The 16,126-nt window shown below is 39.8% G+C and overlaps 1 protein-coding gene across 1 annotated transcript; it reads left to right on the top strand.

Moving 5' to 3' along the window:
* Positions 1-786: 786 nt before the first annotated feature.
* LOC141350172 (uncharacterized) lies at positions 787-3,887 on the top strand. Its single transcript, XM_073854788.1, has 2 exons — positions 787-1,207; positions 1,835-3,887. The coding sequence occupies exons 1-2, from the start codon at positions 1,153-1,155 to the stop codon at positions 2,824-2,826; spliced, it is 1,047 nt and encodes a 348-aa protein (XP_073710889.1). The 5' UTR covers positions 787-1,152; the 3' UTR covers positions 2,827-3,887.
* Positions 3,888-16,126: the final 12,239 nt, after the last annotated feature.

Here is a 16,126-nt window from a genome sequence, read left to right as displayed (position 1 = left end):
CTTCATTCCCCTAACCTAACCTTTGCTAGCGCCAGGTTACTGAAACACTTTTATAAGGGGAATGTAAATTATAATTATAATTAAAAATGGAAATGTTGTTAGGTTTTTTGGTTGGTGTTAATAATTGTTGCTATTATATAAAGGTATACGTACCTTGCCTAAACAAAAATATGATGTCTTTTAACCTAATTATTTCATTTTACTTATTCATGTACCTTGTTCAGGTAAAAGCATTTTTTTATTTTTTTTCATAAAGGATATGGCCAAAGGGAAGATACCATTAATATTCCCAAAAAGGGTGAAAAAAGAAACCCTGGAGGCCTATACCAATTCAGACCAATCAGATTGTGCCATGTTGTACCACTTCCTTCCTTTTTCTTTTTAAGTCTTTGTGAGCCATTCAATCAGTAACCTCTGATGAAGCCGAAGTAGGCGAAACGTCAGGCTCTCTTTTGATTTTATTTGTTTTTTTTCTCTATCCCTTTGTGAAATTTATTTTAGCTCTTTGTTAAATAAAGTTTAAGATTTTAATTTTTTGAACTCAGACACAAATGTAATCCTATGCCAGAATGGATCTATACACAATCATCAACCTTCAAGTTGTGGAAGCCATGATAGCATCATCCATTGAGTGAACAGTGAGTATGTGTGGATCTCTTTTATAACCATTTTTGGAAATTAACAACAAAGGGTGTGCACACTGAAGATTCTCCAAAGAGAACTGGAATGGTTTCCCTTCACACAACCTCATCAGGACTCACTGTTTTGTCTCCAAAATGGTAGAACTCTATTGAAAGACACACAAAAAGCAACCATTACTGTTTTTCTTTTTGGATCAAACATAACAGAAGGTATACATTTGTTTGTATGAAAGTGTTGTAATGACCCAAACAGGCCACTAGGTGGAACTCATCATCTCTGAAGAAGTCAGTCTCTTTCAATTACAATTGGTTAGTGCTTTGTTTGAATTGAAAACTTGAATATTGAGAGCTAGTTTAACTTTTATAGAGGGATTTGATTTAATTTTAGGAAGGTACAATTGTGGTTTTTATAATAATTTTTTTCAAATGTTTTTTTACCTGTTCATGTTTTATCTTGTGATACTTACCTCTGGTTTTATGTTTTTGTCCTTTAGTTGAGAACTTTTAAATCATGTCTCTTCCCCTCTTCAATCGCTTTTCACCACTGGTGGACACAGTATTCCCAGGTGAGAAAAGGATAGCTCAGACCTCAAAAAACCAAAATAGAGTAGAAGGCCGAATTAGAGACGTTCCGATAGATTTAGTCTTGACTAAGAAATATTTTAAACTGCTACAAGCCATACACCATTCTGAAATTCTTTCTAGATCAATGGCAGAAAAATCCTGTCCCCTCGGTATGCTAAAACAAGTCACTAAGCTTACAGCATTCATCAAACCTTCGTCTCCCAATGCCGAAACTTTGGAACGAGTCAAACAGAATACGGCTCAGTGGATGGATCAGAATATGACCATCCTTAGAGAACATTATGATGTAGTGATAGCTACGGGATTAGAAAGCATACACACTTTTGATACTGGAGCGTTTGACAAAGCAGTGCTGTGGAGCAAAATGAGATACAAACGTAAATTTACGGATAGCTCTGTAGACACGCTGAGATCAATGGTACAAAGATCCATTAAGGATGTACCCCCAGTGCTCTCTGACTCCATTCCGCCTCTCACCAGGCCATCTAGATTGTCTCGGAGGAGATCGTACGCGTCGGCTTTGGTAGATGGTAGAGCTGAAACACAGATAAATGAAACCAAACATTTGAACAAGTCTGAAAATAACATTCAGCTGTTGAATACTGTAGTACAGGTAGATGCGTCGGCCCGTGCCGTTAAACCCAGGGATCCTCCTACGTTTCCGGTGCCTAGGGAGGTGTCCGTGCAGGTCCATCGAGCCGCTTCACCGCAGTCCCCGAGGGGAGGTGCGGAGAGTGTGGAACCTGATGTTGGCAAGGTACAGGGCGAATCTGAAATTAAAAACACAAATTTAATTCAGAATAGCAATGTATATAGAGAGGAATTAATCATATGCACTGACCCTGAGGTTTCTTCTCCTGATGCCTATCTACATTTGCAGGTTCCTCGGACGACGACGGAGGGGACCCCCAAAACTGGCAACAACATGCTAGAGGGTGAGGGACAGATGATGAGGGGTAAAATACCAAAAGAGTCATCTCTTTTAAATGAACCCCAACCTGAGTCCCTCTCTAATACCTCAGCAATCGGCCTGCAAGGGGGTCCGATTCTGTCTGTTCGTCGGGAACCTACAAGGCATAGGAGAACGAACAGAAAAATCTTTGATTGGGAAATCTCCATTAAACAAAAGGTTGTTATAATTGGCGACTCCAATTTGGCCCGTATTCCCTTCTGCTCACATGCTGATGTACAGATAGATAGCTTTCCGGGAGCCACCTTCTACCACATCAATGGGGTTTTGGAGAAAATCCTACCGAAACCCCTAACAGAAATAGTTATCTTGTCAGTAGGACTCAACAATTGTCTAGGTAAGCAAGAAACAACGACCACTTGCAAGCAGCTACAGCAACTATTGAGAACCAGTAAAGCCAAATTCCCAAATGCTCAAATTTATATCCCTATAATTAACTTTTCTGAAAATTTAGAGAATGCTACTCAAGGTTTACTTGGAAAATTGAACAGTTTTATTGGGAATAAATGTCAATTCTTACCTGATATGAATAGGTTGTTATTCCGCACAGAACCCCATGACCCTGTCCATTGGACCCGTGAAACTGCCACAAACATCCTTACATTTTGGTTAGACCAGTTAAACTTTTAGGTGGGAAGGAAGTGGGTTCCACCACTTCCCACTTGTCAAATATAACAAACCTTTCCTCCTATGCGTTGACAGCGACAGAAATCGAGGTCCTGGAAAAGGGGCTGACCTTTATCCCCACACCGAGTCAGGTAAGCCGCAGGGAGCTCCAAAGAGACGTCCACTGTTACCATAGAAGATTGAAACTTTTGGATCATTTTCAATATGAATCATCTTATAAGTACGTGCCCTTTACTGACCCTTCTACTTGGGAACCAGATTTAACAACTGTCTCTGGGCCTATTCGGGAGATAATCCAAAAAGATTTAATTAGTTTTTCTGACTATAGACCTAGGCAATGTGGCACATCAAATGTTACAGAATTTCAAAGGAAAGCTTTAGATAAACTTAAAAGTAATAGTCACATTATAATTAAACCGGCAGATAAAGGATCACAAATAGTCATTATGAATAGATCACAATATCTATTGGAAGCAAACAGACAGTTAAACAATAAACAACATTATAGGCCATTACGTCATTCTATTCAGTTAGAAACACAGGATACAATACGGAATATAGTTCAAAATCTTTATCAGAAAAAATATATAAATAAAAAACAAAAATCTTACCTTTTCGGTCCAGATCCTCCTAGGCCCAGGCAGTTCTATCTACTTCCCAAGATTCATAAACCGCCAGAACAGTGGACGATTCCCTTTGAGGTTCCCTGCGGCCGCCCCATTGTTAGTGATTGTTCTTCAGAGTCCAGCCGTATAGCGGAATATATTGATTATTACATCAATCCACTGTCTCAAAAACACCCCAGTTATATTAAGGACACATATGATTTTGTTAATAAACTTAAAAACCTCAATGTTCCAATGTCTACCCTTCTCTTTTCTATAGATATTAATTCACTGTATACAAACATTAACACGGAATTGGGATTACAAGCTGTTAGGAGGGCTCTTCAAACACACCCTGACCCCAGGAGGCCAGATGGGGAAATTTTACAACTTTTGGAATTGAGTCTAACCACAAATGATTTTGAATTTAATGACAAATATTATTTGCAGATTCACGGTACGGCCATGGGCAAGAAATTTGCCCCGGCGTATGCGAATATTTATATGAGCATGTGGGAAGAAACAGTGTTTCCTAAATGTGAGAAATTGCCCTGTAGATACTTTAGATATCTGGATGACATTTTTGGCCTCTGGCAACATTCATTGGAAGACTTTAAAGGTTTTATAAGTGTCTTGAATACACACCATACAGCCATTACAGTTACGCATAATGTACAATCAGATAAATTGGAGTTTTTAGACACACAGGTTTTCTTTCAGCCACCAGTTAGTGACTCTAAAACCTTAGCCACTAGAGTTTTCTTTAAGGAAACGGATAGGCATGCTCTCTTATATAAGTCTAGTTACCATCCCAAACACACTTATAGGGGTTTGATTAAATCCCAGCTTGTCAGGTTCCGCAGGATCTGTACCTTTTCCGGGGATGTGGAGGCGGCTACGGACACTTTATTTAAGGCCCTGAGGCCCAGGGGTTATTCGAGGAGATTCCTTAGAAAAATTAAAGCAGAAGTTAGGCAATCCTTTCAGAATGATCACATAGGAAGGGAAGCTGAAAATAGGATACCTCTGGTGGTAACATATTCCCGATCCCTGGGCCATTTGGGCCGTCAGCTAAGGTCCCACTTTCAGGAGGCACAGCAGACGCAGACAGAGTTGACAAATTATAGAATTACAATGGCATACAGGAGAAATAAAAACCTTAAAGATATATTAGTTAGAGCAAAACTCACCTCTAAGAAATCCAAACAAGGTTTACATAACTATGTCCATAAACTGAATTTTGTATCAAATAATGTGACTGGGGTGGGTAGATTAACATCGAGTGAAATTGAACTTAAAACTTCCAACATCGTTTATGCCATTCAATGCACAGAGTGTAAAAAACTATATATAGGAGAAACTAAAAATACAATGGAGTGTAGACTAAAACAACATCTCTATTATATGAGGAGAGGTAATAAAACTACAGTCTTATATGAACATTTTAAACAACATTCAATGGATCATTTACGTATAACGGGGCTTGAACACGATGTCACATGGTCACAGTGTCAGAGACAAGCGGCTGAGAGAAAGTGGATAAAGGTTCTTAAAACCATTGATCCAAGTGGTCTTAATGAAAAGTTTTAGTCGTAATGAGTCAAGAGTGTGTTTTTAAAGCATTCAGAATGCGGTTTGTAACTTACCTTTTCATTGTTTTTTGAATTTAATATCAATCAGCCGTATCCAGGAGAGAGAGGGTATTTAATTTTTTTAAAAGACACGCAGGAGCACCGTCGGGGAGATGTCGCCCCCTGCGGGCAAACCTCTGCTAAAACACTAAGAGCAGTTAGAGAGAGAGGAGGAGAATTTCAAAGTAAAAGCATGTTAGAGCAAATGGTTTATTGTTTTATAAAAAAATATGTTATCTTTGATTTATCCAAATACAAAATAGTACTTATGAACTAACCAATTAATATACAACTTGAGAAATATAATACAAAATAGTATTTATGAATTAATCAATTAATATATAACTTGAGAAATGTATATAGAAGTAAGTATATTTATTTACACACAGATTAGGATATACAGCATTGATAAGAAATAGAAGGGGACAACCGACACTCACACATACAGCGGGAATCGTATCACGTGTGGATTTGTTGTGTATTTTGTTAAGCACTTACTGTAAAAAGCACTTAATTTCCCCCCCTCCCCTCTTTTTTTCTTTTTGTTTGCACTAATAATGATTTCTAAACCATTTTATTTTTATTATTTTATTACCTCTTGTTCCAGGCTGTACTAGTGTCAGTGTCGGTTGCCCCCTACACATAAAAAGTCTTTTAAATACATGCTTGTCAATGGTCTTTACATCATTGTATTAATATGATAATCCCCTCCCCTGCCCCCTTCCCTAACCCCAATGTCAGTAACCCTGGGATTTCAAACCCTTTCTTCTTTTTATTCTTTTAAACCTATTCCTTATTATATTAAAATATCCCCCTCATCTGCCCCTTTCCCTAACCCCAATTTTAGTAACCCTAGTATTTCCGAAACCCAGGTCCTTTTTTTTCCTTTCTTAATTGTCTTTGATCATTTTACATATTTATTATTATAAACCTTAATCCTCCTTCCCACTTTTTATTCTGAACCCAATTCTAAAATGTGTATTATTGGCAATTCTGTTTTCTGTGTTTCTCTGATAAAAAATCTTTTTTTTATTTAAATAACATCCTCTCCTGGTTAGGGGTCAAGCCCCGAAGGGGCGTAGAACCCTATTGTTATTGTTAGTTTTCTTATTATTATTATTATTATATATTATTCTTCTTCTTGTTCTTCCGCCATTGAAGTCAATGGCAGCCCATAGAACCGTACATAGGAAAGTTATGAAATTTGGCACACATGTAGAGGACGGTCTTAGAAGTTACTATAGCAACATTGGTGTGTCTGACTCAAACCCTCTAGCGCCACCAACAGTCCAAAAATCCACTTATGTTCATGCTCATAACTTCTGACCCGTGAGTCCTAGAAACTAAATTCTTGTTTCCTCTGAATCCTTGACTCGTGATGATTCAAATGCACACATTGATGTCATTTGTGTCATGCACATCTTTCCGCCATTTTGAATTTTTCGTAAAACCTACTTTTTCGAACTCCTCCTATACCGTTTGTCCGATTTGCATGTCCTTTGGCATGTAGCATCTAGAGACACCCAAGACAAAAAGTTATCAAAAGCTTTTTGATAGACCAATGCGTTCTCATATAAATTGACAACATATATGGCGGCGAGCACGCCAAAACGGACGTGTGGCTGTATCTTCAAAACACTTTGGTGTATCGACACGAAACTTGGTATATGTCATTACAGTCATGACCTGAGGGTGCCTGCAACGTTTCGTCACAGCGCCACCTAGTGGTCACGAGATTCGAAAAATGCTTATTTTCGCTTATAACTACTTCAGACTTGAGTCTAAAATCATGAAGTTGGTCTTGTTAGATTCCTTGAGGCATGCCGAGTCAAACGATACCAAACGGTTTTCGGTCGGCCATTTTGGGTGTCGGCCATTTTGAATTTTCTCATTAAGTTCAGTATTTCACAAACAGAATGGCGTATCGCTACGAAGTTTGGCATGGTTCATCAGTGACATGTTCTGAGCGCACCTATAAATCTTTAGGACAGCGCCACCTAGTGGTCAGGATATGTAAATAAATTGTTTAAAATCTTTATATCATTTGATTATTTGCCACTATGACATAAGACTTCACTCTATTGATTCCTTGGCTCATGCTGAGTCCGACTGTACCAAACATGTCTGAGTCAAACCTACTTCCTGTCGGCCATTTTGAATTATATTGAACACCTACTTTTTCGAACTCCTCCTAGAGCGCTCGTGTGATTGGCTTGATTTTTGGTATGCATCATCTAGAGACACTCTAGACAAAAAGTTATCAAAAGCTTTTCGGTAGACCTATCCGTTGTCGTATAACGCATCAAAGAATGTGAGGGTGAGCACGCCAAAATGTGTTTGAGCCTGTATCTTCGCAAAACTTTTGCGTATTGATATGAGACTTGGTATATGTCATAACAGTGATGACCTGAGGGTGCATGCACCATTTCGTCACACTGCCCCCTACTGGTCACGAGATATAAAAAATGTCTATTTTTGCTTATAACTACTGCAAACTTGAATGTAAAATTATGAGAGTGTTCTTGTTAGATTTCGTGAGGCATGCCGAGTCAAACGATACCAAATAGTTTTTGGTCGGCCATTTTGTGTGTCGGCCATTTTGAATTTTTTCTTTAAGTTCAAGTATTTCAGAAACGCAATTGCGTATTGTTATGAAACTTGGTATGATTCATCAGCAACATGTTCTGCAAGGACTTGTAAACTTTTCGGCGCCCCCTAGTGGTCAAGAGATTTGAAGCTATATCTCTGCATCTCTTTATCGTATTTACACCAAATTTGGTGGGTGTCATCACAATCAAGACCTGAGTCACAATTTATTGTTTGGTCAGTGCCCCCTAGTGGTCAAGTCATTTAAGGCTATATCTCCGTATCGCTTTATTGTAGTTACACTAAATTTGGTATGTGTCATCACAGTCATGACCTGAGGCTCTATCTATTGTTTCTGCAAAGCGCCACCTAGTGGTCTCAAGATACAAGAAAATTACTATTTTTTTCATAAAACTAATGCAAACTTAGATCTTAAATCATGACAGTCATCACGTATGATTCATTTTTTGCCATGTTTGGCTTGACCCCGGTATCGCTGCTTGCAGCTATATTTTTAGATTGTTTTTCATTTTTTATTACACACATTGAAAGAACTTTATAACTTTAGACTGAACTACCTTTGACACATTATTTTAATTTTAATTTTCCCAGAGTGAATGTTTTTAAGTATACCTGTGCCAGTGCTGCCTGAAAAGGCCTTCATTCCCCTAACCTAACCTAACCTAACCCTAACCCTAACCCTGCTTATCACAAAGTACATAAATGCGCAGCAGCACAAAAATGCTTTTAAATATGAAAGATTAAAGGATTGAATTTAAGAGATTATTATTGAGTCTCTTGGACATATTTATAAATGGGGACTGATTATGAGACGTTAGAAGGCGCAAGGAGCTGCTTTACCTGCAGCCTGATATGTAAATAAATGCTTTGCTTTAAACAAAAACAACACAATTATTTAACATTAATCTTAAACTGGGGATCTTCTACCTCCGCTTAGTTTTTCAGTTTACAAAGTCCGTCATCTAAATAGGGATTAGACATAGCGCCAGCGCAGCTTGCTTTTAAAGGGAATGAGAGCTGTGACTCTCATTGGTTTACTGCACGTTACGCCCAAAATACTCCCATTACAATACCCTACGACCTACCCTTTTCGACCATGCGCTCAGCGCAAAAACGATTTTTTCCGTCGTTAAATTAGCAAAAGTGGATTCGGACACGCCCATTTAGACGTTGCGCTGTGTGCTTTAGACAATGCGCTTAGATTGTTAAAATAGGGCCCCATGATTTTACTGTTATAATATTAAAATCACATTTAGTGAAAGACTACCACTTCAATTGTTCTGAGTTATCAATTTTAACACTCATGTCATTTTATGATAGCTGTGAAACGTGAACATAATTTTGGAGGCACTTACACGACATTTGCAGTAAGAATTATATATTTTTTGTTTTTTATAAAAAAAACTACATACCAAATGAGTGTATAACCATGTCAATATTAAAGGAATAGTCTACTCATTTTCAATATTAAAATATGTTATTACCTTAACTAAAAATTGTTGATACATCCCTCTATCATCTGTGTGGGTGCACGTAAGCGCTGGAGCGCGCTGCGACGCTTCGATAGCATTTAGCTTAGCCCCATTCATTCAATGGTACCATTTAGAGATAAAGTTAGAAGTGACCAAACACATCAACGTTTTTCCTATTTAAGACGAGTAGTTATACGAGCAAGTTTGGTGGTACAAAATAAAACGTAGCGCTTTTCTAAGCGGATTTAAAAGAGGAACTTTTTTTTGTTGCTGTAATAGCACATTTGTGAGTGCTTCGACTCGGCGCAGTAACACCCTCCCCCTCCCATTATGAGAGTGAGAAGGGGAGCGGACTTTTCAGGCGAGTCGAAGTACTCCCAAGGACTAGTTCGCGCTTACGTGCACGCACACAGATGATAGAGGGATGTATCAACAATTCTTAGTTAAGGTAATAACATATTTTAATATTGAAAATCAGTATACTATTCCTTTAAGTCTTGTTCTTTAACAGTCTTGTTTCTCCTTTCTCAGGTAAACGTGTGTGTGTACAATATACAATGCAGAATATCTATATGGCCATGTCCTTAAACGTCTTGTGATTTAAATGGCTTGAACCCCGATAATCGCTGCTAGCAGCTATATTTATTAATATTTTTCTTCTGCCGTAAAACGGATCGTGCAGACCAAACCGTAAGGCCTAGAGACTTGAGACTTGGCCAAATGATAGGTCTCATTCGTGCGCGAACTTGACAGAGTATGAACCCAATCGGCCTATGGGGGGCGCTACAGCGATGGCAAACGCGTTTATGCTCATAACTCCCACAATTCTTGTCCAAATGTCAAGTGTCTTATTTCTCTGGATTCCTTGCGTCAAGACGAACAAAATGTATATCTCCGATTTCATTTCCGTCATTAAAAATTTTCCGCTATTTTCGATTTTGTCGAAAAAAATAAAAACGAACTAGTCCTAGGTTTTTCGCTCAATCGGAATCATTCCAGTGCTAAAATGTTCCTTGGAGTTCGAATATCAATAATTATTGAAAAAAAGTTGAACTTTCGACTCACGGTCGACATGCCACGCCCAAACGTCTGAAGTGTGCGCAGCCTCTTGGACTTTATTGGCTATAACTGGGGACAGAAATGAAGTATCAACACGATACTTGGTACTTGTGATGAGAGTCATGGCCTGAGTTTGCGTGCCTCGTTTCGTCACAGTGCCACCTAGTGGTTAGACGAATCATTTAAATGCTTATAACTTAGGCTGAGTTTGACGTATTTTCATGGGACTTTTTTCCTAAGAGTTTTGAATTGTTGCCGAGTCCAACGATACCAAACATGCCAGGTTTCGCCTTACGGTTAGCCCTGCGCAGCAAATTAGCGTTTAAAAAACATGCACGAATAACTCCGCGAGGGTTATTCCGATCGACTTGAAACAACCATAGGAAGAAATTAACTTTACCTTCTGAACAAAAAACTCTATTGGCGTTATGTTAAAATTTCCATCAGAAATGGCCGAAAATTGCAAAAAACGAAAAATTACATTCCCTTTCAAGGGATACTTGACGCTGTGTCATGTAATGACATTATGGGGACCGCTATGCAGCGTGACGCGCGTGAATATTGTGTCAACTAGGTCTATATATAGACGCCGGCGGATGACGTCAAAAGTGACGTGGCAACGCGAGGCTATAAATAGGCGGAAATAATATAGGTCAAACAGCTTCTGCTATTTCAGCGAACGCTTGTGTGAATGTGAATGTGTCTAAATCTATATCTATATCTAGTGAAATTAGATTAGATTAGTTTAAAAAACTAGGGAAACATGGATAAGAGAAAGGGATTTAGAAGTGTAGCACGAGCTTTGTGTGGATAGCACGAGCTTTGTGTGTGTGTTTGGTGCGGACTACACGCACGCTTTTCCCCGAGGGGGAGGCGTGCGGGCATTGTGAGAAAATACCATTCAAGTGCTCCGCTCTCGATGGTTTTGTTTGATCAGACAAACCCCGCAAGTCTCGTGGTTCAACGGGTACCCGGTAGTCGGCTTTACCCGTTTTAACCGCGAGTGCTGCTTATTACTCTAGTCTGAGGATCTAGATGCAACTAATGTTTATACAGAAAACACAAATGAGCTTACTGATTTATACCCTTTCTCCGTGTTACGAAAAACTATGTTGTGACCCGATCGGCTGTAACAATTTAATATTGAGTGAGGGCTGCCAGTGAACTTGACAAAAGAGGTTTAACTTTCTTCCCTGATTTACACTGATAAGTTATTAAAGGGAAGACCACGCAAACTCCTCTCATTTATTGTTAAACACATCAGCGAGCTTCTTAACCTTTTTGGGGTTTTTTAAATAATACAGATGTCCGTATTGAAAGTATCTCGCGGTTTATTTGTTGCGAGAGACAGCAACAATATAAATGGATAAGCAAGTTTATATGGTCGCGGGTCGCGGTGGAGATTGCCTTCGCAATGTTGGCATTCTTCACGCATATCAAGCAGATTTATTTTATGGAATTAAGGGTGAACCTGAATCCTGTAATATTAGATGAGCTCAGGAGAGCGGCGGAGCTTTCTCTCCGTGCTACTAAAGAAACGGGTTTTTCCTCGTCGCAGTTTCCCCCGAAAATCTGCATCTAAACAGTATTAACACAACATACAGATAACAAAAACAGAGTGTTGTCTCTCGTGCCCCCCTCTCCCTCAGAGTGCTTGGGGGACGAAACAACAACCAGCAATCAGAGAGGCATATAAGGCTGATCTGAGAGCAGTCATTGTCTCAAAATCATAAGGCTGCGTTAAAGGGGACCTGTCGTTCACAAGTGGCCTCTTAGGGCACTTTTCATAGAGCACAGATAAAACCTGTGCCCGATGTGCCCTCACATACAAAATAGTTTGTTAACCCCTTATGTTCCGTCTTCATTAAAGAAGACCTAATTTTTGTCTCCATTAAAAAAGACATATAAAACAGAACAATAGGGTTTTTTAGTAGCTCAGCTGTGCCCTGCCGGTCCTCCGCTTCAGGGCAGTGAGCATTCTGGAGTCAATCTCCTTTTTAGTGCATTTTTCCATGAGTAAAAAAAAAAAAAAAAAAAAAAAAAAGTCACAAAATGGCTGCTAGAGGTTATAGAGAAATGCTACATAATTCAGTTTGTTTCCCATCCTCCCAGGTTCGGAGGGGTTTTACCCACCGAGGTGGGCCCCGGAAAAAGACCATCTTATTAAAGGAATAGGTCATTGCTTTATAGCCATTATTGTATTGTACCAAAGAAGGATGGAGGGCTGAGGCCCATTTAGATCGATCTCTGAGGAGATAAAAATTCTAAAACTGACAATTCCTTTTATTGTGGCGTTAATCAGGTCTGAGGACTGGTTCGTCATCATACATTTAAAGGACCCCTATGTCCATATATCTATCCTCCTGCAGCATCGGGAATTTCTCAGGTTTGCTTTCGGGCAATACCAATATCGGGTTCTGCCGTTCAGAGTAGTTCTTTCACAGCGCATAATGCATGGATTTAACCCTTGCTCCTCTGAGACTTCAAGGGATCCAAATACTTAATTACATAGACTATTGGCTTGTGTTAGTCCAGTCTCGAGACATGGCAGTTCGGCATCGATATGTCGTCCTTGCCCATATGAAGCGCCTAGGGCTACGGAACAACGCCAAAAAGGGCATTTTAATCCCCTAACAGAAAATATAATTTCTTTGGGTAACTTGGGACTCAGTGAGTATGTAGGCACGTATGTCTCCTACACACACAGAGTCGATCCTGGCATTAGTGTCTAGGATCAGATAAGGCCAACTTTACACCGTAAAGCACTTTCTAGAGTGTTAGGTCGGGGTGGCAGCATCCAGTATTGGGGAGACGTAAGGTCGCGCTCTCTACACAGACTGGCGCATCAGGTTCTCCTTTGGTCTCACGGGAAAATATTTTGGGTCATTCAGACATCCCCAGAGTCCAGAATGTGAGAACAGACACCCTGTCGAGGCAAGGGCTGAGGTTGTAGAGCCCATACTATTCGAGAGATTATGGTTTAAAATGGAGATTACTCCAGATTTAAGATCCAAACTGCCCAGTGGCTTCAGTTCTGGAATTTTTACGAAATCGGTTTTCATCCGGTTTATATCCATTTACTACCAGAGTTTGTGCTGCGGCTATCTGTTTTTATGCTCTTATTACTAAGGGCTCTATCTGTAGTTGTTTCGAAAGCCCTTCTCATGGCCTCTTTCGAACACATTTGACTTATGTACAGATAAATTTCTGTCACTGAAGTTAGCCTTTTTATTAGCCATCATGGTTCAACGGGTGCCTGCGAGTCGGCTTCACCCGTTTTTAACCGCGAGTGCTGTGAATTACTCTAGTTCTGAGGATCTAGATGTAATTAATGTTTATACAGAGAACACAAATGAGCTCCAGATGAAGATAAGGCTATTTTAAATGGAGACTATTCACTACTCGGTTAGTGACAAACATTTATTTCCAAACTGCCCAGTGGCTTCAGTTCTGGAATTTTTACAAAATCGGTTTTCATCCGGTTTATATCCATTTACTACCAGAGTATAGGCTGCGGCTATCTCTGTTTTTATGCTCTTATTACTAAGGGCTCTATCTGTAGTTGTTTCGAAAGCCCTTCTCATGGCCTCTTTCGAACACATTTGACGAATGTACAGATACATTTCTGTCACTGAAGTTAGCCTTTTTATTATCCATCATTTCTCTGAGGAGAGTGAGTGACTTCTTATTCATGCCTGGAGTTCGCTTCAGACAAATTAAGGCTATTCTAAATTATTCACTACTTGGTGTGTTGAAAAATTTTTTAGTTCCAAACTGCCCAGTGGCTTCAGTCTGGAATTTTTACAATACCGGTCTTTTATCCGGTTTATACCCAGAGTATATGCTGAGGCTATCTCTGGTTTCACACTCATATCCCTGAGGGCTCTAGGGGTAGTAGTAGTTTCAAAAGGGCACCTTATGGCCTCTTTCGAATCCATTGACTCATGTACAGATTAATATCTGTCACTGAGGTTAGCCTTTTTATTAGCCATCACTTCTTTGAGGAGAGTGAGTGTCTTACAGGCTTATCAGCTTATTATTATTCATGCTTGGAGTTCGTTCCAGATGAATAAAGGCTATTTTAAATTATTCATTACTTGGTGTAGTAACGACATATTTAGTTCCAAACTGCCCAGTGGCTTCAGTTCTGGAATTTTTACAATACCGGTTTTTTATCTGGTTTATACCCAGAGTATATGCTGAGGCTATCTCTGGTTTCACACTCATATCCCTGAGGGCTCTATGGGTAGTAGCATCACTTCTCTGAGGAGAGTGAGTGACTAACAAGCTTATCAGCTGCTTCTTAATGCCTGGAGTTTCGCTCCAGGCGACATTTAAGGCTGTTTTAAATGGAGATTATTCACTACTCTGTGTAGTGACAAACATTTACTTCCAAACTGCCCATTGGCTTCAGTTCTGGAATTTTTACAATACCGGGTTTTCATCCGGTTTATATCCATTTACTATCGGAGTATATGCTGCGGCTATCTCTGCCTTCACGCCTTGTTGCGTGGTATATTTAGGATGAGGCCTCCGGCTCAAATCAGAGTTCCAGTATGGGACCTGGCAGTAGTTCTGAAAGGGTTCTTTATGGCACCTTTCGAACCCATTGACTTGTGTACAGTTAAGTTTATGTCACTGTGGTTTGCCTTTTTGTTAGCCATCACTTCTCCGAGGAGAGTGGGCAACTTCCAAGCTTATCAGCTTCTTCTCTACCCTGGAGTTTGCTTCAGGACATATTAAGGCTATTTGCACCCAAGACCGGGTTATGTTCCCAAGGTTCCTAGCAATGTGGCTAGAACATTAGTCTTTCAGGCTTTTCATCCTCCTCCTCAAGAGTCGGCGGATCAACAGAGGCTACATCTTCTATGCCCTGAGGGGTTTTTAGAGGTTTACATTAATAGATCTTCCACCTTAGAAGATACGACCAACCTTTGGTCTGTGTTTGGTTCTCCAAGAAAGAACATTCTTCCTCTAAACAAACAATCAATCATTGATTGTGGAGGCTATTTTTATAGCGTATGAGGTGCACATTGTTTTCACCTCTGCGAAAATTAGGGCACACTCGACTAGGAGTATGGCGTCTTATCTGGCCCCTTTGTCAGGGACCTCCATGCTTTGTGGTGTGGCGGGATAATCTCCCCCACACATTTTTATGAGGTATAATGTTTTTAGACCTCCCTTTTCTACCGGGATCTCAGGTCTTTATGTCTTAAGTTGTGCGTAGACACCTTCACACTTACAGACAGTCACAATTAATTATGGCGTAGTGGGTATCTCGTTCCCCATAATGTCATTACATGACACAGCGTCAAGTATCCCTTGAAAGGGAACGTCAGGTTACGACTGTAACCGTGGTTCCCTGAGATAGGGAACGAGACGCTGTGTCCCTTTGCCATAACTCCTTGTGCCTGTGGCATTCGCTTCAATTTTAACAGAAGCTGTTTGACCTATATTATTTCCGCCTATTTATAGCCTCGCGTTGCCACGTCACTCTTGACGTCATCCGCCGGCGTCTATATATAGACCTAGTTGACACAATATTCACGCGCGTCACGCTGCATAGCGTTCCCCATAATGTCATTACATGACACAGCGTCTCGTTCCCTATCTCAGGGAACCACGGTTACAGTCGTAACCTGACGTTCATTTTTTTGTGTTTTTTAGATATAAATGCTTATAATTCTACAACAAAATGACATTTTTTTCACCAAATTTGATACGCTGATGTCTGAGCAGAGTCTGAGGCAATACAAAAAAATTATATGCCTGCACCACTAGTTGGCCTCATAATTGAACAAAACCTTTGACATTGAGTGAGCCCAATGGTCACACAACTGTTTCTTCACTATACTAAACTGAATAGCCGTGATACTAGCTAGATGTAACACAGTCATGACCTGAGGTTGCATGCACGAGTTTGTCATAG

Source organism: Misgurnus anguillicaudatus, chromosome 17 (assembly GCF_027580225.2).
Source record: "Misgurnus anguillicaudatus chromosome 17, ASM2758022v2, whole genome shotgun sequence".
NCBI lineage: Eukaryota > Metazoa > Chordata > Actinopteri > Cypriniformes > Cobitidae > Misgurnus > Misgurnus anguillicaudatus.
This window is presented reverse-complemented; position numbering and strand designations above follow the sequence as displayed.